At 51.0% G+C, this 19,730-nt stretch overlaps 2 protein-coding genes across 2 annotated transcripts; one reads left to right on the forward strand and one right to left on the reverse strand.

Moving 5' to 3' along the window:
- Positions 1 to 163: 163 nt before the first annotated feature.
- On the reverse strand, positions 164 to 4,733 carry LOC308462336 (uncharacterized protein). The gene is made up of 3 exons (XM_080979995.1): positions 4,600 to 4,733; positions 2,035 to 2,155; positions 164 to 693 (listed from the first exon to the last, which is right to left on the reverse strand). Exons 1-3 carry the CDS (start codon positions 4,699 to 4,701, stop codon positions 170 to 172), a joined length of 747 nt encoding a protein of 248 aa, XP_080836121.1. The 5' UTR covers positions 4,702 to 4,733; the 3' UTR covers positions 164 to 169.
- A 1,040-nt stretch (positions 4,734 to 5,773) lies between these two features.
- LOC308462241 (calpain-5-like) lies at positions 5,774 to 18,266 on the forward strand. The gene is made up of 12 exons (XM_080979761.1): positions 5,774 to 5,978; positions 7,498 to 7,629; positions 8,336 to 8,544; positions 10,500 to 10,692; positions 11,908 to 12,104; positions 12,901 to 12,978; positions 13,791 to 13,974; positions 14,976 to 15,101; positions 15,779 to 15,975; positions 16,672 to 16,793; positions 17,138 to 17,274; positions 17,817 to 18,266. The coding sequence occupies exons 1-12, from the start codon at positions 5,814 to 5,816 to the stop codon at positions 17,994 to 17,996; spliced, it is 1,920 nt and encodes a 639-aa protein (XP_080835887.1). The 5' UTR covers positions 5,774 to 5,813; the 3' UTR covers positions 17,997 to 18,266.
- The last annotated feature ends 1,464 nt before the right edge of the window (positions 18,267 to 19,730 follow it).

Here is a 19,730-nt window from a genome sequence, read left to right on the forward strand (position 1 = left end):
CCGCCTCCCGTCGGAGAGGGGCAGGATCCGGCTTGCCTTTCCCACGGATCCCTTCCTAGCCCCGCACCAAGGCCGTTTTTCGGAGGCGAACCTCCCAGGGCGCGCGAGTACCCTGGCGCACGGCGGCAGCAGCCTCCGCTCCCCACAAACACGCGGACACGTCTGGGGCTCACTTCGCGACTTCTTTACTGACTCGGGCGGGCGAGACCCCCCCTGGCCGCCTGATGGGGGGCGTCCGGTTGCACAGCTCCCGGAGCTGCTGGGGCAACAGCGTCGCCTGTCCGCCCTCGCCCAGGACGCAGGGGAGCCAGCGCGCGTCGTAGACCACCTGCCCTCGAGGGGCGCCGCCGCAGCTCCCTTTGGGCACTTCGCCCTTGGAGTCCGTGCGCAGGATCAGGATCTTGGAGGGGCAGGGGGCGCGCAGGCGGCGCTCCCGAGGGGACGGCGAGCGGCTCGGCACCTGCTGACCCGAGCGCCGGCGCCGCCCCGACGGGTCCTCCAAGTCCTCGGGTTGCTGCTGCTGCTCCCGCCGCCGGGCACTGCTCGACGGCTCGGGGCGCTTCCCGTCGGTCCCGTCCCGCCTGGAGCCCCGACGGCTCACTCCGCTGGAGCTGTGTCTGTGCGTCCGGGGAGCCGCCTCTGGACGAGAGGAGGCGCGGTGGGTGCTGCGCGCGCTCTTGGGGCGTCCGCCTTCTGCAAATTGGGGTGCGGAGAGAGAGAGAGGGAGAGAGAGAGAGAGAGAGAGAGAGAGAGAGAGAGAATGAAGATGGTGAGGCCCGAAGGAGGAGGGTCCCCAAATTGCTGCTCCCTCTCTGTGCCCCCGTCCCAATTTAGGCGCACCCCTATCTGCGGACCTTTCCGTGCGCCAGAGGCACTCGGCCGTTCCAGTACCCAAAGTCACACCGGCCCACCCGACGGGAGATTTTCATTGCATGAGATTTTTTTTTATTTTTTTGCACCGCCTACTTGTAGGAAACGGCGACAGCAACACCATCGAGCGGTATACCAGGAAAATATACCGTTACCCGGGGAAACGGGGAATAATTTGTAACCTGACTTTAATGCGCACAGGAAAGAATGCGATTTCTAAGCCCCTGGCGCCGGAAGCAGTGCCGTTGAAGGTTCCTGCCTGGTGTCAAACAGTAGGGAGTTCCAAAGTTGTATGTGCTGCCACACTGAATTATAGATTTCGTGTAAGGGAAGCCTCTCCAGGGAGCATTAGCAGGAAGGTGCTCTGAGGCGGCAGGGGCGCTGTGTGTGTGTGTGTGTGTGTGTGTGTGTGTGTGTGTGGTTGGTCCCGCGAGCTCCAGAGTTTTCCTGCCTCAAGCACAACAGCAAAGACTCTCTCTCTCTCTCTCTGCATAGCAGCCAAAGTCAACCAATCTTGGAGGTCCACAGGGAGGTTAGGCTGGCCTCAGCTAGGGCCAGGGCCTTTTCAGTACTGACCCCAATCTGGTGGAACGCTCTGTCACAAGAGACCAGGGCCCTGCGGGACTTGACATCTTTCCGCAGGGCCTGCAAGACAGAGCTGTTCCACCAGGCCTTTGGCCAGGGCACAGTCTGACCCCCTCCTTTGGTAATCCCCACAGAACTCTAGCCCAATGGTTGCCATTAATTTGACTCTGAATTGATTTTAGAATGAATTGATATTAGAATGCATTTCAATTAATTGATTGTGATTTTATGTAAACTGTGTTACTGTTACTGTTGTTAGCTGCTCTGAGCCCGGCTTCGGCTGGGGAGGGCGGGATATAAATTAAATATCATCATCATCATCATCATCATCTGAGGTAGAGAATCCTGCAAGCAGGGGTTTTACTCTCTCTTTCCCTTACCGTTCAAATGCAACTATTCAAATGCATTTTCTCAACACCCCAAGATCAGTCGCCTGAGGTGGCCACCTCACTCTCAGAGGAGGCGGCCAGGATGTGGATGGGGATCTTGGTCCAAGGCTGCCCCTGCATTGTTCCTGCCCCCCCCCCCGCCTCTGGTGGCTCCCCAAGTTTTCTCATCCCACAAAAATGACTCCCCGACCTCGGCTGCTTGTCGGCTCCAGCCCCTCCTTCGCCTCCTGCTCCTCCCTTTCCTGCTTCTCTCTCTTGTGCTTGCTCCGGGGAACCTCTTTGCTGCTGAAGGGCGGCGGAGGCAGGCAGAGCTGGGGAGGGGGGAGAAATAATAATAATAATAATAATAATAATAATAATAATTTATTTATATCCCGCCCATCTTTTTTTTTTTTAAATAAATTTTTATTAATTTTCCAAACACAAAATAAAAAAACAAACAATACACAATACACCAACATACAAACATATAAACATGTATAATTTCATAGCCATTTTTTCATAAACCTTTCTTTCCGGACTTCCCCATACCTCCCCTTTTCTGCATCCTTGTTTTATATTTCTTCAGCAACTCCTCACAACTAATTATTCAATTCAATTTCTTTTAAGTTCTTCTAATATTGTTAATTACAGCTGCAATTCTCTGTTTCCCAACCCCTTGACATTTTAACATTCCTGAATTTTACAACAAGTTCTAAGATAAACTTTGAATTTCTTCCAATCTTCTTCCACTGTCTCTTTCCCCCGGTCACGGATTCTGCCAGTCAACTCCGCCAGTCCCATGTAGTCGATCACCTTCGTCTGCCATTCTTCCAGTGTGGGTAGTTGTTGTGTCTTCCAATACTTTGCTAGAAGAATCCTTGCTGCTGTGGTCGCATACATAAAAAACGTCCTGTCCTTCCTTCTCACCAATTGGCCGACGATGCCCAGGAGAAAAGCCTCAGGTTTTTTAGGGAAGGTCCATTTAAGAACCTTCTTAATTTCATTATAGATCATTTCCCAAAAAGCTTTTATCCTCGGGCAGGTCCACCAAAGGTGATAAAAAGTACCTTCAGTCTCGTTACATTTCCAACATTTGTTATTGGGCAAATGATAAATTTTTGCAAGCTTGACTGGGGTCATGTACCACCTATACATCATTTTCATAATGTTTTCTCTTAAGGCATTACATGCCGTAAATTTAGTACCGGTGGTCCACAACTGTTCCCAGCCAGCAAACATAATGTTATGACCAATATCTTGTGCCCATTTTATCATAGCTGATTTCACCGTTTCATCCTGTGTGTTCCATTTCAACAGCAGATTATACATTCTCGACAGATTCTTAGTGTTGGGTTCTAACAGTTCTGTTTCTAATTTTGACCTCTCCGTCTGGAAACCTATTTTCCTGTCCTGTTTAAATGTCTCGTTTATCTGAAGGTAGTGCAACCATATATCCCGCCCATCTGGCTGGGTTTCCCCAGCCATTTTGGGCGGCTGCCAACAGAATAATAATAGCGATAAAAGACCAAACATTAAAAACTTCCCTAAACAGGGCTGCCTTCAGGTGTCTTCTGAAAGTCAGATTGTTGTTTATGTGGCCGTTCCACAGGGCGGGCGCCACCACCAAGAAAAAACCAGGCCCTCTGCCTGGTTCCCTGTAACCTCACTTCTCCCGACCAAAGTGGTTCCAGTCCCGTGATGAGGCCTGAATCCTGACTGGAAGGGATCCAAATGGTCTGCATCCTCCAGGCGTGCCTGGAGTCGTTCAGCAACCCCGCCCCCCAATCACCTTGCCCAAGAATGGAAGATTTGAGACCGGGTCTGGGAACACTCCTTCACAGAGGAAAGCATTCCCTGCCCCACAGAGCTGATCGCTCAGCCCTTCCCTGCTGGCTTGTATGAGGTCAGCAGGTCCAGTGAGCGGGGCATCAGGTGCCCTCCTCCAAAAACCAGTCCCAGCTTCAGGTGGGCCATTTGGGCTTGGGTCATTCCTGCATTTCAGGGGGTTGGTCTAGATGACCCTTATGGGTCCCTCCCAAATCTACAGGTCTACAATTCTTGAATTTCCTGCCCCAGAGCCAGAGGGAGGAGGTCAGGGGTGGATTCCGGCACCCCTAGCTGGCCACTGTTGGCAGCTGGAGACTTAATATTTGGGGGTGTTAACAGAGAAATCTGAGGGCTCCCTTGGACAAAAAAACAAGAACCCCAGCCAGGAATACCAGAGCAAAACAGCAGCCAGTCGGCTTGGTCTTGATTGAAGACTGTCACGACAGGACTCCCACCTGCCACAAGGTGGAACAAGGTGGAAGCCCCGAACAAAAGAGAACCCAAACTTTTATTAGCTGCTAATCCCCATGTTAAAGGTAAAGGTAAAGGGACCCCTGACCATTAGGTCCAGTTGCAGCCGACTCTGGGGTTGCGGCGCTCATCTCGCTTTATTGGCCAAGGGAGCCGGCGTACAGCTTCCAGGTCATGTGGCCAGCAGGACTAAGCCGCTTCTGGCGAACCAGAGCAGCGCACGGAAACGCCGTTTACCTTCCCGCCGGAGCGGTACCTATTTATCTACTTGCATTTGGACGTGCTTTCGAACTGCTAGGTTGGCAGGAGCAGGGACCGAGCAACGGGAGCTCAGCCCGTCGTGGGGATTCGAACTGCCAACCTTCTGATCTGCAAGTCCAAGGCTCTGTGGTTTAACCCTCAGCGCCACCCGCGTCCCAGGGCTCTGGCCTAGCAGGCATTCTTCCTCCCCCCAACACCTTTCTACCGTTCTCACCAGAGCAATGACGTTGTTGGCTACGCAGAGCAAGACCAGGCCGCCCAGAAACTTGATGGCCAAGTCCCCAACCTCCTGGCAGGAGCTGTGCTTGGAAGACATGGCAGGAGGTGGGCAGCCATTGCAGACTGAGGACCAAGAAACCAGCCAGTGGGGGGGGGCAGGGAGGAGAAGCCATTGTGAGGCGGCAGCGATGAGCTCACAGTAGGAGAGGAGGGGGCATTGTGTGGGGCCTTCCCTCCCTGCCCTATAAGCCCCCCCCCCCGTTGACCCGCGAAAGGCAAACTCTCAGGAATTTTTAAGGAATTGACAGGCTGCGTTGATTCCTGTGTTGCGGGTTGGGATGGATGACCTTTAGGGGTCTCCCTTCCCACTCGCCAATTCCGTGATTAGATTTCAAAAGAATAAAAGTCAAATCTGCCTCCTATTTTTTCTTCTTCCTTTTTTATTCTGTCGCTTTGGGGGCTGCTTCTTCTTCTTTTTGAATTTGCATTTTATTTATTTGTTAACATTCTTATATTACATCGGTAAACGTTGTCCTATTACATTACAGGACTTAGTGTAATATAATTTCCAACGTGTATACAAAAATTATATACAAATTTTATGTACCTAGAAAGAAAATGAAAAACAAAAAAAGAAAGAGAAAAAACAAAAACCAATTCCCCCCCAAATCATATACATACCTACACACTAGACTTCCTGTCTTTCCCGTTGTATATTCCTTTTTTGCAAATGAATGTACGATACAATACGATATCTTTATTGTCATTGTCCCATACAGAACAATGAAACTGAAAAATCTACATAAGACATTCAAAAACCCCTAAAAACTCTGAAACCCCATTTTAAAATTCAATATACTCCTATAGACACTCCTTATACTGGGTTTAAAACCAGAATTGCATTTGGGTAGAAACTGTTTCTCAGGCGGCTAGTCCTAAGAGAATGTACTCTTATTATTGTATATTTCTTTACATATTATCTAATACATTCCTAGATCAATAGGTGCTCTTAGTCTTGCTTCTCAACTCAGTCTCACTCCAATGTCAGTCGAATGCCAGCTATGCAAATCTGCCTCCTAACCTGTCTTTTTGTTCCCTTTCCCCCCTACCCCCATAATTCTGACCCGGGGTCCCTCGTCCCTCCTCCAAGGGCTGGAGCCCCCTGCCCTATGTCCCCCCCCCCCCGCATTGCTTCCTCTCTAGGTCGCCATGCCTTCCAGGCTGGAGTTCTTCCGGGGACAGCGCTACCAACACCTGAAGAAGCGCTGCCGGCAGCAGCAGATCCTCTTTGAGGACCCCGAGTTCCCGGCCACAAACGCCTCCCTCTTCTACCGCAGAGACCCTCTGCAGGGAGTCTCCTGGAAGCGCCCCGGGGTGAGCAGGAGACAGGGGCGCCTAGTGGTTAGAGCGCTGGAGAGGCCAGGGTTCACATTCCCCCACTCGGCCCTCGTGAAGCTCCCTTGGGGGCCGGTCCCCGCCTGGCCTACCTCGCAGGGATTATTGAGAAGGGGAGCCCCCCCCTTGAATCATGGAATTGCAGAGTCTCAAGGGACCCTCAGAGGCCCTCTAGTCCAACCCTGTGTGCAATGCAGGAATCTTTTGCCCGACGTGGGGCTCGAACCCACAACCTTGAGATTAAGGAGTCTGCCAATTGAGCTATCCCTGTATTAGGAGGAAAAAGTGGGGTGGGAATTAAATGAATACATAAATACGGGGTTTTGGGGTGGGGTTGGTGAATCCTACTGTACCCAAAGGACTTCAGCTCAGCAGATCCCCATAGACTTGGGGTCCCCTCCACGAGCAGGGTGTGTCCTTGACCCCAAAGGGGTGGGAGAGAGTGGGGGCCTGGGCAGATGTGGGGGACTCCCTGGTTCTAAATGGGGCAGCTGTGCCCCTGAAGGACCAGGTGTGCAGCCGGGGAGTCATTTTGGACTCACAGCTGTCCATGGAGGTGCAGGTCAACTCTGTGTCCTGGGCAGCTGTCTACCAGCTCCATCTGGTGCACAGGATGAGACCCTCCCTGCCCGTGGACTTTCTCACCAGAGTGGTGCATGCTCTAGTCATCTCCCGCTTGGACTACTGCCATGCGCTCTACGTGGGGCTACCTTTGAAGGTGACCTAGAAACTGCAGTTAATCCAGAATGCAGCAGCTAGACTGGGGACTGGGAGCAGCTGCCAAGACCACATAACACCTACACTGGCTCCCAGTACGTTTCTGAGCACAATTCAAAGTGTTGGTGCTGACCTTGAAAGCCCTAAATGGCCTCAAAGGCCCAGTATCCCTGAAGGAGCGTCTCCACCCCCATCGTTCTGCCCAGACACTGAGGTCCAGCTCCGAGGGTCTTCTGGCGGTTCCCTCCCTGCGAGAAGCCAAGTTACAGGGAACCAGGCAGAGGGCCTTCTCGGTGGTGGCGCCCGCCCTGTGGAACGCCCTCCCTTCAGATGTCAAAGAGAACAAGAACTACCAGACTTTTAGAAGACATCTGAAGGCAGCCCTGTTTAGGGAAGCTTTTAATGTTTGATGTATTACTGTATTTTATTATTTTGTTGGAATCCGCCCAGAGTGGCTAGGGAAACCCAGCCAGATGGGCGGGGTATAAATAATAAATTATTATTATTATTATTATTATTATTATTATTATTATTATTATTTTATATAAAGCGCGAAAGGCAGGAGCGTCATTTCCCACATTGCCAGGGTTGGACTAGGTGCCTCTGGGTGCCCCTTCCAGCGCTATGATTCTATGCGATGCTGCCTCTGGCTTCTGCTCTCAGCCGCAGACCTGGCAGGGCTGCTTCTCAGGGGGAGGTGGGTGGGGAGAAGCCCCTTGGCTCTGCCAGGTCCTGCCCTATAATGGGGGGCGTTTGGGGCCTCTCTCCCTCCCTTCGGCAGGAGCTGTGCGCTGACCCCCGGCTCTTTGTGGACGGCATCAGCCCCAGGGACCTGCACCAGGGCAGCCTCGGGAACTGCTGGTTTGTGGCGGCCGCCTCCTGCCTGGCCAGTGAGCCCAGCATCTGGAAGAAGGTAGGGGCCCCTCCTTTGCCCACCCCCTTCCCCCCTTCCCTGCCCCCTCTCTGCCCAAGCAGACACCAGCCTCTCTCTTGTTTGCATGTGGGATCTAGCCATGATGTGAACCGGGGCTGGTTGGTTCAGGCCAGGGTGCCTCTGGTCATGTGCAGAGTGCCCGAAAGAGAGATGCCCTCTGAGGGGTGCCAGGGTGCCAGGCCTGCTGCGCCCAAGCAGAATCCAGTTCTTCTCTTTTTATTTTTTAAAATTAATTTCTTTAACATAATTATTACAAAATATAAGCTAAATATTGCAAATACATACATATATATTTCAGATAAGCACACATATATAAAAAAAGAGAAGAAAAGAAAAAAGAATAAAAAATAAAGAGAGAAAAAGTCTCTCTTTTTTAAAAAAACAAACAAACCCAGAACCTAGCCTTGACGCTGGCTTCTTTGAGTGCCTCTGGGCATGTGCAAAGTGGCAAGGATCCATTAAGGGTTCGGACAGTCAGCCAGCTACAAATCCACCTAACAGCTGCCTCATCGCCCCCCCCCCATTTTACCAGCTTCCTCGCGAGAAAATCCTGGCCACTTTGTCAAAAGCCTTCCTGAAATCAAGATAAACTATGTCTTCAGCATTCCCCTGATCCACTCGTTTTGTATCTCGGCCTTTTTCCTCCTGCCTGAGTCCAAAGCCCTTCCTGCTTCTCTTCCCTCAGGTCATCCCCAACCCCCGGGAGCAGGATTGGGACCCTGCCCGGCCCCACGCCTACGGCGGCATCTTCCGCTTCCGCTTCTGGCGCTGGGGCAGCTGGACGGAGGTTGTGGTGGACGACCGGCTGCCCTGCCGCCAGGGACAGCTCCTCTTCTGCCGCTCGGCCGAGCCCCGCGAGTTCTGGAGCGCCCTCCTGGAGAAGGCCTACGCCAAGTGGGTGGGGCAAAATGGCGGGGGGAAATGGGGGGGTCTTCTCAAGGGCGTAAGGAGAGACCTGCTACTGGATCAGGCCACCTGGTTTAGCATCCTGGCCTCAAAATAGCGGAAGGACCCCAGGATCCTAGGGAGCGAGATATATTGGCAAAACCTATTGGCGTTTCTCAACTTTCCAACTCGTTGCAGGACCTTAGCCAGACCTAGCAGAGTAAGCGCAGAATCCACAGAAGCAAATGGCGACTTGGCTGCAGACAGGATAGACGAAGCAGGAACCAGGAACTTGTAGTTAGGTGTTTATTATATACAGCAGACTATTTACAGGAACACCGGGATGCGGATGGTGCTGTGGGTTAAACCACAGAGCCTAGGGCTTGCCAATCAGAAGGTTGGCGGTTCGAATCCATTATTTAAAAAAATAGGTACCGCTCTGGCGGGAAGGTAAACGGCGTTTCCGTGCGCTGCTCTGGTTCGCCAGAAGCGGCTTAGACATGCTGGCCACATGACCCGGAAGCTGTACGCCGGCTCCCTCGGCCAATAAAGCAACCCCAGAGTCATCCATGACTGGACCTAACGGTCAGGGGTCCCTTGACCTTTACCTATTTACAGGAACAGAACACGGACCTTTTGCTAGCTCTCTCTGACACGACTCACAACTCCTACACTCACTGACACACTGAACCACTGAACCCTGAACTAACACATTCCTGTTAGTAGGCCATTAATTATCGCTCCCTTGAGAGAGCTTGACCAATCAGGGAGCTGTCTCCATGTCTCTGTTATCACCAGGCAGACTTACTCCTTCACATGGCTGCTGGATCGAGCCAATGGGGGCCCATCTAGCCCTCTTCTCACAGTGGCCAAGTGGGTGCCCCAGTGGGGAAGCCTGCGGTCAGGATTCGAACACAAGAGCACTCCCCCATCCCACGATTTCCTGCAACTGGGGTTCAGAAGCATTGACTGCCTGTGAACGCAGAGCAATAATCGATAGCCCTCTCCTCCTCCATGAATTTGTGTGATCCTTTTTTAAAGGCATCCAGGTTGGCTCCTGTAGCAGGGAGTTCCGCAGTTGCAATGCAGGAATCGCGGCTCAAGAACCCCTGACGGACAGCCGTCAGATCTCATGTGGCTCTTTTTATAATATTCCAGAGTACTTTAAAAAAATATAATCTAGAAAAACAAACAGGAGAAGGGGGAAAGTAAAAGGAAAGAAAAAATAGAAAAAGATGAAATAGCTTCTGATTCTCTGTCTGCCAGCTAAATATACTAATATATTCGTTCAAATTAATATCCAGCTATTCTATTTTCTATCAACCATTATTTTTTGCCAGATATTATTATTTATTATTATTTAATTTTATTTATACCCCGCCCTCCCCGACCGAGACCGGCCACAGGGCAGCTAACACCCAGTATAAAAACAATGGATTAAAATACAACTTAAAAACAAGATTAAAATACAACATTGAAATCCAGCCTCATTTCAGTGGAAGCCCAGATCGAAAACTGTTTGCGGGGAGAAAACAGCAAATCTTCACCAAGGCCAACTCTCCAGACTGGTCTTATGTGGGCTAGAAAAGTCAGAGAAGGCCCCAAATAGGGGTTCCCTCACCGAAGGAAAAGGAAGTTAATTTAAAGTCTGCTTTTAGTCTTAATAAATGTCAATAGTGGGCTTCGCAAGTGTGGGGAGGGCGGCTGGGATTCTCAGACCCTCCTCCTGACAGACTCTCCATTGGGGCAGCTGGCTGGCTGTAATCCCCCCCCCCCCCAGGGCTGTGTGGTCGAATGGTTAGAGCACCTGCTCTGAGGATGGGCCTTGTTCCTTTGCCCAAAAGACCGGTCATTGGGGAGTGACCAGCCCACCCCAGCCCCAACTTCAGCATTGGGGGGGTCCCCCTCCCCACTAACCACTGCGCATTCCAGCCCACCCACCCTCTTTCCCCTCTCCTCCCCAGGCTGAATGGGTGCTACGAGGCCCTGGAGGGCGGCAACACGGCCGAGGCGCTGGTGGACTTTTCGGGGGGCATTTCGGAGCCCCTGGCGCTGGACGAGGGGGGCTTCGGCACGGACCCCGAGAAGCGGAAGGAGCTCTTCCAGCAGCTGAAGAAAGCCCACGCCCGAGCGGCTCTCGTCAGCTGCTCCATCCGGGTGAGAAAAGAGGCCGAGGTGAAGGAGAGGCAGCGCGGCGCAGTGGTTAGAGCGCTGAAAGAGACCAGCGTTCGAATAATCCCAATTCTCGCTTGGTGTGACCCTGAAAGCCAGACTCTGTCTCTTGGCTTTCCTCGCAGGGCTGTTGTTGAGGGTTGAATGAGGAAGGGGAGAGAGAGAGAGGGAAAGGGTTGGGATATCAGTGCAATAAATAAATTAAATAAAGATTAAACTGGCCATTATAAGTTAAAAGAGAAGCAGGGGAGAAGTTCTGACCTGCTGCTGCTGCAAAGGCTTGCAATAAATAAATAAGAAATCAGTAATAAACTGGGGGTGTCTGTGTGCCTCAGTTGTGGTCTGGTTGGCCGGCGTTCTTTGTCTCTCCCCCCAATTTTTATTTCTACTTTTCAGATATATACATTTCACTGATTTTACAATCCTTTTGACATTTCAGAACTTGACTTCCTTCCCCTCTTTCTGCGGCTCCTTAAATTAATTTTTTTAATATCTTCTGCATATCCAAATTCACTTAACTCGCTCGTTTATCTTCTTCCAATATTTACTCTTACGTAAATGCAGGTTATTACAATAATCCTACCAGTGTTTTTTTTAATCTGTTTGCAATTTACCTGTAAATAATTCAATAAACCATTTCCACTCTTTTATAAAAAAGTTCGTTATCTGGATTTCTTATTCTTCCAGTAAGTTTTGCCATTTCTGCATATTTTTGTATCCATTCTTCCTTTTGCTGGGAATTCTCCTTTCCCTTTTTGGGCAAATAACATTCTTGCCGCTGTAGTAGCAGACATGAATAAGTTTCTGTACAATTTAGGTAGTTCCACCCCTATAATTCCCAGATGAAAAGCTTCTGGGTTTTGTTTGTTTTTTAACAAATGCTACTTTAAACATCTTTTTCAATTCATTGTATATCGTTCCCCAGTAAGCTTTAACTTTACTGCAAGACCACCCCATATGCTAGAAAGTAACATTCTTGCTGCTGTAGTTGCAGACATGAATTAAGTTTCTATACAATTTAGGTAGTTCTGTCGCTATAATTCCCAAGAGAAATAACATTTACGAATGTTATTTTGAACATCTTTTTCGTTTCATTGTCTATCGTTTCCCAGGAAGCCTTAACCTTCCTGCAAGACAGGGCGTTCTTAGTCTGGCACGGCCGTTCTCTGAATCTTTGTGTGTTGTGTGTCCCCCCCATAGTCCCTCCCTGGCGAGGGGCCTGAGGCTGAGCTGCCCTGCGGCCTGGTCAGGGGCCACGCCTACGGGGTCACAGCAGTCAGGACCGTCCACCTGCGCAGGAGGAACCTGCTGGAGCTCTTCAAGGTCAAGAAGCTGCAGCTGATTCGCATGCGGAACCCCTGGGGGACGGTGGAATGGAACGGGGCCTGGAGCGACAAGTAAGGGGGGGCGGGAAGGCTGCATTGGGGTGGGTGGAAGGGGCCCGGGGGGGGGAGAAGTCAGCCCCCTTAGCCACAGAATTATGGACCTGTAGAGATAGGAGGGGGCACCAGTGGTCATCTACTCCAACCCCTCAATGCAGGAATCTAGGGGAGAAGTCAGCCCCCTTAGTTGAAGACTTATGGATCTGTGGAGGTAGGGGGACCCCAGTGGTCATCTAGTCCAACCCCCACAATGAATGACTCTGGGGGAGCAGCCAGCCCCCTTAGTCGCAGAATTATGGACCTGTAGAGATAGGAGGGGATCCCGGTGGTCATCTAGTCCAACCCCCACAATGCAAGAGTCTGGGGGGAGCAGTCAGGCCCCTTCATCATAGAATTATGGACCTGTAAAGATAGGAGGGGATCCCAGCAGTCATCTAGTCCAACCCCCACAATGCAAGAATCTAGGGGGAGCAGCCAGCCCCCTTAGTCACAGAATAATGGGCCTGTAGAGAAAGAAGGGGGCACCAGCGGTCATCTAGTCCAACCCCCACAATGCAAGAATCGCAGTTGAAGAATCCCTAAAGAGATGGTTGCCTGATCTCTGCTTAAAAACCTCCAGCAAATCTTAGAATGTAGAGTGGGAAGGGGAACCCAAAGGTCATCCAGCCCAACCCCATGCAATGCAATGTGGCGGGGTCCCCCTGGAGGGGAAAGGAGACCGGGTGGGCTCTGGGGGGCTGTTAGAGAGGGTCCTGCTCGAGGGGCAGAGGCTTTTGACCTGTCTCACTTCAAACCTCCCCCCCCTTCAAAGGTCCCCAGAATGGCAGAAGGTGAGCCAGCGAAACCGGAAGCAAATGGGGGTAACCGTCCGGGATGATGGCGAATTCTGGTAAGTTGGGGCTTTTTGGGGGGGGGGTCTCCATTGGTCTCTCTGTGATTGTGGTGCCCCTCAGGGTCCGATCCTGCAAGACTCCATTTCAGGGGTCAGCTGCAGGTTTCTAGGACAGGCAGAGGCAAACTCCGGCCCTCCAGATGTTTGGGACTACAATTCCCATCATCCCTAGCTAACAGGACCAGTGGTCAGGGATGATGGGAATTGTAGTCCCTAACATCTGGAGGGCCAGAGTTTGCCTATGCCTGCTCTAGGATGTGGAAAGACCCCAAGGCAGGCTGACCCCTCTTTCCCTCTCCGTGGGGCAGCCCCTGCAGCCCCACTCCCAGCCTGCCAAGACCAGACTCTGACAGCTGATGGATTGATGGATTGATTGACTGACGGATAGTATTTCTGTTCCGGTTCAAATGAGTCCCAGAGCAGCTCACAAGCAACAAATAAATGCACAACGTCAGTAATTGCAACCGATAAAACACTATATTAGCAAACCAGCAAACTAAAATATAGCTGGATGTCACAATTGGAGCATGGCACACCATCTGATTAGCAAACCAATAAGGCGTTTATAATCTCTGAAGCAATATTCACTAAATTGCAGCTAAAAAATAAGCTGCAAAGTCTACACACCCCAATGTTTCATAATCTTTCGCTCTCTTTGGCTCATTGAGAGAGTGCGTCTAAGGAGCTCCAGGCGGCTCGAGTAAGTGAGACAAGCCACACACACGCACCGGAAGGTTGAAGGAGAATATTTCCGACCTCGCCAGTCCCTGCCTGACTCTTCTTCCCTGTCTCCCTGACTTTCCTGGCAGGATGAGCTTTGAGGACTTCTGCGCCCATTTCACAGACGTTGTCATCTGCCGCCGCATGAACACGGCGAGGCTGAGCTGCCGGCGGAGCTGGGTGGAGGGTCTGCAGTTTGGGGAGTGGGACCCCCAGAAGAGGCGGGCAGGGGGCTGCCTCAACCACAGGGACACCTTCCTGGAGAACCCCCAGGTGATTGGGGGAAAGCAATGGACGTTCTGGGACCCCATATTTCGAAAACCTCATCAGTTTCGGTTGTTTGCAAGCTGAGAATAAGGGCGAGAGGCTGAGTTCTCCTCTTTTTAGCGTTTTATTTCTTTTGCTTTAAATGCCCTTGCTTTTCCATTTTTGCTGCGATTCCGGCATTGCAAGGCGGGTTGGACTAGATGACCACTGGGGATGGCTCCCAATTCTGCAGTTCGATTATGTAAATTTATTGATTTATTAAATCTGTATACTGCCCTCCATCTGTAGATCTCAGGGAGGTGCACAGCATAAAAACGCAAGATAAAAAACACAAAATACCGTATTGGCCCGAATATAAGCTGCACCCGAATATAAGCCACACCTTTAAAATTCAAGGGGGGGGGCGGAGAAAAAGAGACAATACCCGAATATAAGCCGCTGCCTTAAAATTCTGCAGGCACTCACACCTGTTCCGTTTTACCGTCTGTCTGTTTCAGCAGTGATATCATAAAAGCACATTTTTGTAAGGTCGCGAATTTAACCCACACTTTTCAGGGTCGGAATTTGGGGGGGAAAAGGTGAGGCTTATATTCTGGCCTATACAGTCATACCTCTTCTTGCGAATGCTTCATGTTGCATTTTTTTCAACCCGGAAGTGTTTATTTCTGGGTTTCGCTGTGTGTGCGTGCACAAGCCTTCTGCGTGGTTCGCGCATGTGCAGAAGCACTCTATCGCGCTTTGCAGATGCGCAGAAGTGCTGCTCTGGTTACGGTGCGAACCGCAACCCCAAAACGGATCATGTCCACAACCACAGGTACCACTGTACAGTACATAATAAAAATAAGAACCAGAACAAACAAACACACACACACACACACACACACACGTATACATATATGTGTGTGTGTGTGTGTGTGTGTGTGTGTGTGTGTATACATATTAACAGATATATATACCATATAAACAGTCAAAACAATAGGCTGACCTTTTCTCTCTTCTCCCCCCAGTTCTTCTTCGACGTGTCTGGGGTTCGAGACTCGGTCCTGATCTCGTTGCAGCAGGAAGACACCCGTCAGCTCCGGGGGTCTGGCTCCGGGGGGCACAACCTCCCCATTGGCTTCGAGCTCTTCAGCGTGAGTTCAAGCACCTCGTTCGGGGGGGGGGCTTAGGGGTGCAGGAAGCTCTGGGTGTGGGGAGTAGGGCAGGTCATAAAAAACTTTTTTTTTTTTAAATGCCTGCTCCAAAGGTCTTAGCCCAGCTTTGCCTGGGGAAGATGGGATATAAATAAAATCATCATCATCATCATCATCATCTTGCTACACTAGGGATTATCTAGCTATATCTGAAATTTCACGCATATCAGTTAATATCTTGACCCTGCTCCGCTGAATTGAAATTTCAGCCTTCATGACTTGGGAAAATGGCCAAGTAAACAGCTATTTTCATAGAGGAGGGTCAAGATATTAACTGATATGCGTGAAATTTCAGATATAGCTAGATAATCTCTAGTGTAGTAAGATCAGACCTTTGGAGAAGGCATTTTCAAAACAGAGCTTTTAATGAACCGCCCTGGGGGGGGCCTTGCCTGACTTGGCAGGGGAGTGGCTGAGGAGGGGGGCCTTGGCGCTGCAATTTGACCTGCAGAGTCGGAAGGGACCCCCAGGACTCATCTGCCCCAACGGAGACTTTTGAGCAGAGACCGGCTGGCCACCCCCTGGCAATTCTTGAGCGGCGATTCCTGCCTTTCCGGGGTTGGGCTGGATGACCTCTGGGGTCCCCTCCCCGTTCCATGTAATTCCCTTCCTCGCAGGTGGAGCAGAACCGGACCTGGCGCCTGCATCGCATCCCGCCCCGCATGGCCGGCTCCACCTACATCAACTCCCGCAGCGTCTTGCTCCGGGCAGAGGTGCCTGGGGGCCGCTACGCCCTCCTGCCCACGACCTTCGACCCCGGCCAAAGCAGTGCCTTCCTCCTGCGCATCTACAGCGAGCGCCCGGCCAGGCTGCGGTGAGCGCGGCCCCTCGAACCCCAGCCTCCCTCTCCCTCTGAGCATCTGCAGAGTGCATTCGCCTCGCCTAACGGGCCTCTTCGCAGCAGCCCCTTTCAGCTTGGCAACTTGAGATTTCACGATGGTGACAAGTGTTCCTCTGGGCATGGGCAGAGTGCCTTTCCCTCGCTACAGATGGAGCGGATTGTCTGATAACATAAAGACAGAGGGTGGTGTCTCTCCTCCAGGGGGTGTTCTCTCCTTCGCTGTGTATTTAATTTTAAAACACCCACCACCCCCAAAAACGATTCCTGGGAGCTCACGTGCCCCTCGCAGACCCCTGGTTCCCGGCATTGTTGGCAAACTGCAGTTCACAGGGGAGTTAGCGGGTGGGTGGGCTTTGGACGAAGGGGCCCTAAGCAGGGATGGCAGGGGGTGGACTGGATGACCCCTAGGAGCCCCATACTGATCTATGTTCCTGTAAGGCTATTTCCCCCCCATATTTAAATTGCATTTTAACCTGTATTTTAAATTGGTTGTTTTTTCTATTATGTTTTCACTGTAATTTTATTGGTGTTAGCCGCCCTTAGCCTGGCTCTGGCCGGGGTGGGCGGGGTATAAATAAAATTTATTATTATTATTATTATTATTATTATTATTATTATTATTATATTAGAATAAAAATACACTTCTTTCCCTCCCTCTCTGCCCCCCAGGGCTGTCAACCGCAATGACCCCCCACCTCCACGCTGCAGCTGCTGCTCCGGATCCCACCAGCTCATCACCTCCGTTTGTGTCCATCGGGCCGTGGGGCTGGCACTCCCCAACTCCAGCAAAGGTGAGCTTGCGACGACTCCTGCATTGCAGCGGGTTGGGCTAGATGACCCCTGAGGGTCCCTCCCAACTCTGCACTTCTATGATTCTGCAGAAAGACACTCCCCTCTCCCAAATGCCTTGCCAAAAGGCACAGGGTGAATTCAAGGGGGAGGCGGCAGGAGAGGCCTGCCAGCTGCTGTGAGCTGTGTTGCAGAGCCTCCACATTCAGGGATAGTCTACCTTTGCCCAGGGGGGTTGCTGGTGAGGGAGGGGCTCTTGAGGAAGGCCTGGGCCCTGGGCGAGGGGTCCCACAAGAGGCCTGGGGGCAAGTGACTGGGGTGTGTCCCCCTCCCTCTCTCTCTCCAGCCCCAGATGTCTACGTGAAGGTCTGCTCCGAAGGCCAGACGGTGCGATCCTGCCTCCACAAGGCCACCTCCTGCCCAGACTTCAACTTCAAGGCCGTCTTCTGCCGCCGGCGCCCGCAGAAGCCCATCCGCATCGAGGTGAGTGGAATTGGGGGGGACGGGACACACGGGCAGCAACATGATCTCCCACCTGTTACGTTCTGAAGGCAAAGGAAGGATTGGACCCGGGTTAATACAATACACACGAGGCTTGGCCAGCAAGACTCTGGGAGGCAGTGTGAATAATAATCTGCCACACCCGGGCCCAGGTCCCTTTTATTAACAAAAGAACTTTTAACACAGCGCTTGTAAGAACCAGTCAGATGTCCTCTGAGCATTAAAAAAAAAAAAAACCTACCAAGTTAAAACTACAAAGAACTAATTTGAGCATGCATACATTTTGGGTAAATAAAACAGGAATCAAGGAGGAATGCATTTAGCAAACCCTAGAGGTCATAAACAGGCAGTAAACAGGAAAGGAAGGATGGCAAGGAAAGATAGTATTTACCAAGCCAGAGGGTTATGTATGTGGAGGTAGTTTTCTTTCAATTCACAACACGCTGTAAATTACAAATCTGTTTTCCATAACTTTTCTTAATCTACCAGCTCACACTCCTCTCCTTTTGTTCCCTGCTCCACAGGTGTGGGCCAGGCGGTTCCTGCGCAGCACCCGGCTGGGGTACGTCAAAGTCTTGGCTGCGGAGACACCCCCGGATGCCGGCAGTGGGCAGGTGCTGCAGCTGCAAGGGGGACCCCCTGCCTGTCCCCCAGGCTCCATCCTCGTGGAGACCTCCACCAGCTCCGACCTCCTGGCTCTGTGAGCTCGGCCGAGGAGCCCTTTGTGGGCGCCAGGGAGTGCATTGGGCGCCCGCCCAGGGGTGGGCGTGTTAGGATATAGTTCCATTCCACCTTAAAAGGGTACAGGCATGATATCCGTGTATCACATGCCTGTTTACGTCCAGCACAGTCTGCTGGGAACTTCCGTTGTGTATTGCTTTTGCTATACTGCTCTTTTGCCGGAGACGAAGGGATGCAGACATGTTTTCCTTTGTTCCTGAACTATGCTGAATAAATGCTGTAAATAATGCTTACATCTGCCTCTGTCCGCCTCATCTGCTGTGTGATGGTTTACACACTCTGCTGACAGAGTGTGCAAAAGTCTCTAAGCGTATCTGAGGCTCGTGTCGCTGGCTGACTCATGCTGTTTCACGGGAGACCGGTGATCGTCCGGAGCAAGCTGGGGGCCTGCCTGATGCCCCCGTCTCCCCGGCAGTATCCCAACAACACGGTTTCGGGCCCAGATCCATGGCGCTTACAGGAGAGTAAGACTGCTGATGGCTGCAATCCGATCCCGGCAGTGACAGGGGCATGTGAAGCGAGGCTTTTCTGTGCCACGGCAGAGACCTGTAGGCACACACGCAAGGACCGCTGTCCTTCTGCTCAAGAAGAAGCCGTGCTGCTTGTTGTCATTGATTTCTGTTGCGTTCCCAAAGCAAGGAAGGATTGGACCCTGATTAATAGAATACACACGAGGCTTGACCAGCAAGACTCTGGGAGGAGTGCGTATAATAATAATTCCTTCTCCACCCCTCGGCCCAGGTCGTTTTATTCACAAAAGAATTTTTTGCACAGTGTCTGTAAGAACCAATCAGATTTCCTCTGAGCATTTCAGAAAACCCCTCGTAGGACAAAGTCAGATCAGAAGAAATCCTGTTAACTACAAAGAAATGATTTCCTACTTGAGCATGCATAGTAGTTCAGAGTAAATAAAATAGGAAGCAAGGAGGAATGCTTTTAGGAAACCCCAGAGGTCATAAACAGGCAAGGAAAGAGTATTTACCATTTCCTTGTGAACTCTCTTCCTGGCCCTTAAGATCTATCTAAAGATTAACAAAACCAAGGAAAGGTACATCAAAGAAGCTACCTACTGTCTTTATGTACTGAGGATGCCTGATGAAGCAACTGGCCTGTGTTTCAGAATGCTTATACGTGCCTGTCAGGCGTAGAGAAAGCAAATGGCAGAGGTGGAGAGGCCTGTGGGATTCGATCAGGAACTATTGTCAATGAATCAAACCCAGTCAACGCCATGCTTTCATCGCAGACACAATGGCTTGCTTCATATTTCATAATTCCTCATAGCAATCCCACCTGATCACTACAATTTCTGCAGACGTTTCTTGAAATTTCACTTTATAACGTGTACGTAAAATGGAGTTGACGGTTTCAGCAGCCAATGAGAAGTGAAAGGTGGGGAACAAAAGGGGGAAAGAGCCACACGTGACGAGTCCGGTTGCGCATGGGTGGAATTTCTGTCCCGACAAGGTCCAAGGAAAGGCTGTTGATTGTCAAGTCTAGGTCCTGGGACCTTCCGAGGAAGAGCGTTCTCTTCTTGGATGCCACAAATGGAAAAGGGAAGCTATAAACATTTACAAAACCTCTCTTTGCTGGGCACCAGGAACTTAGCTGTGAAGCTTTTAGCTTCTGGAACTTCTTTGCTGCTTTCAAGTGCTGCTGGTGAATTGCTGAACTTCAAATTTTATATTCTGCTTTAATAA

This window comes from Podarcis pityusensis, assembly GCF_964106645.2.
Source record: "Podarcis pityusensis genome assembly, chromosome: 13".
Classification (NCBI taxonomy): Eukaryota; Metazoa; Chordata; class Lepidosauria; order Squamata; family Lacertidae; genus Podarcis; species Podarcis pityusensis.

Excerpts from the sequence above, each read along its gene's own strand:
- LOC308462336 (XM_080979995.1), bottom strand. The coding sequence starts at position 4,701 with ATGTCTTCCAAGCACAGCTCCTGCCAGGAGGTTGGGGACTTGGCCATC. Across the intron at positions 2,156-4,599 it reads CCAACAACGTCATTGCTCTG|CTCTGCCTGCCTCCGCCGCC; the intron begins GTGAGAACGGTA and ends CCCCCTCCCCAG. Across the intron at positions 694-2,034 it reads GGAGCCGACAAGCAGCCGAG|AAGGCGGACGCCCCAAGAGC; the intron begins GTCGGGGAGTCA and ends CCCAATTTGCAG.
- LOC308462241 (XM_080979761.1), top strand. The coding sequence starts at position 5,814 with ATGCCTTCCAGGCTGGAGTTCTTCCGGGGACAGCGCTACCAACACCTG. Across the intron at positions 12,979-13,790 it reads CGGGATGATGGCGAATTCTG|GATGAGCTTTGAGGACTTCT; the intron begins GTAAGTTGGGGC and ends CTTTCCTGGCAG. Across the intron at positions 13,975-14,975 it reads CCTTCCTGGAGAACCCCCAG|TTCTTCTTCGACGTGTCTGG; the intron begins GTGATTGGGGGA and ends TTCTCCCCCCAG.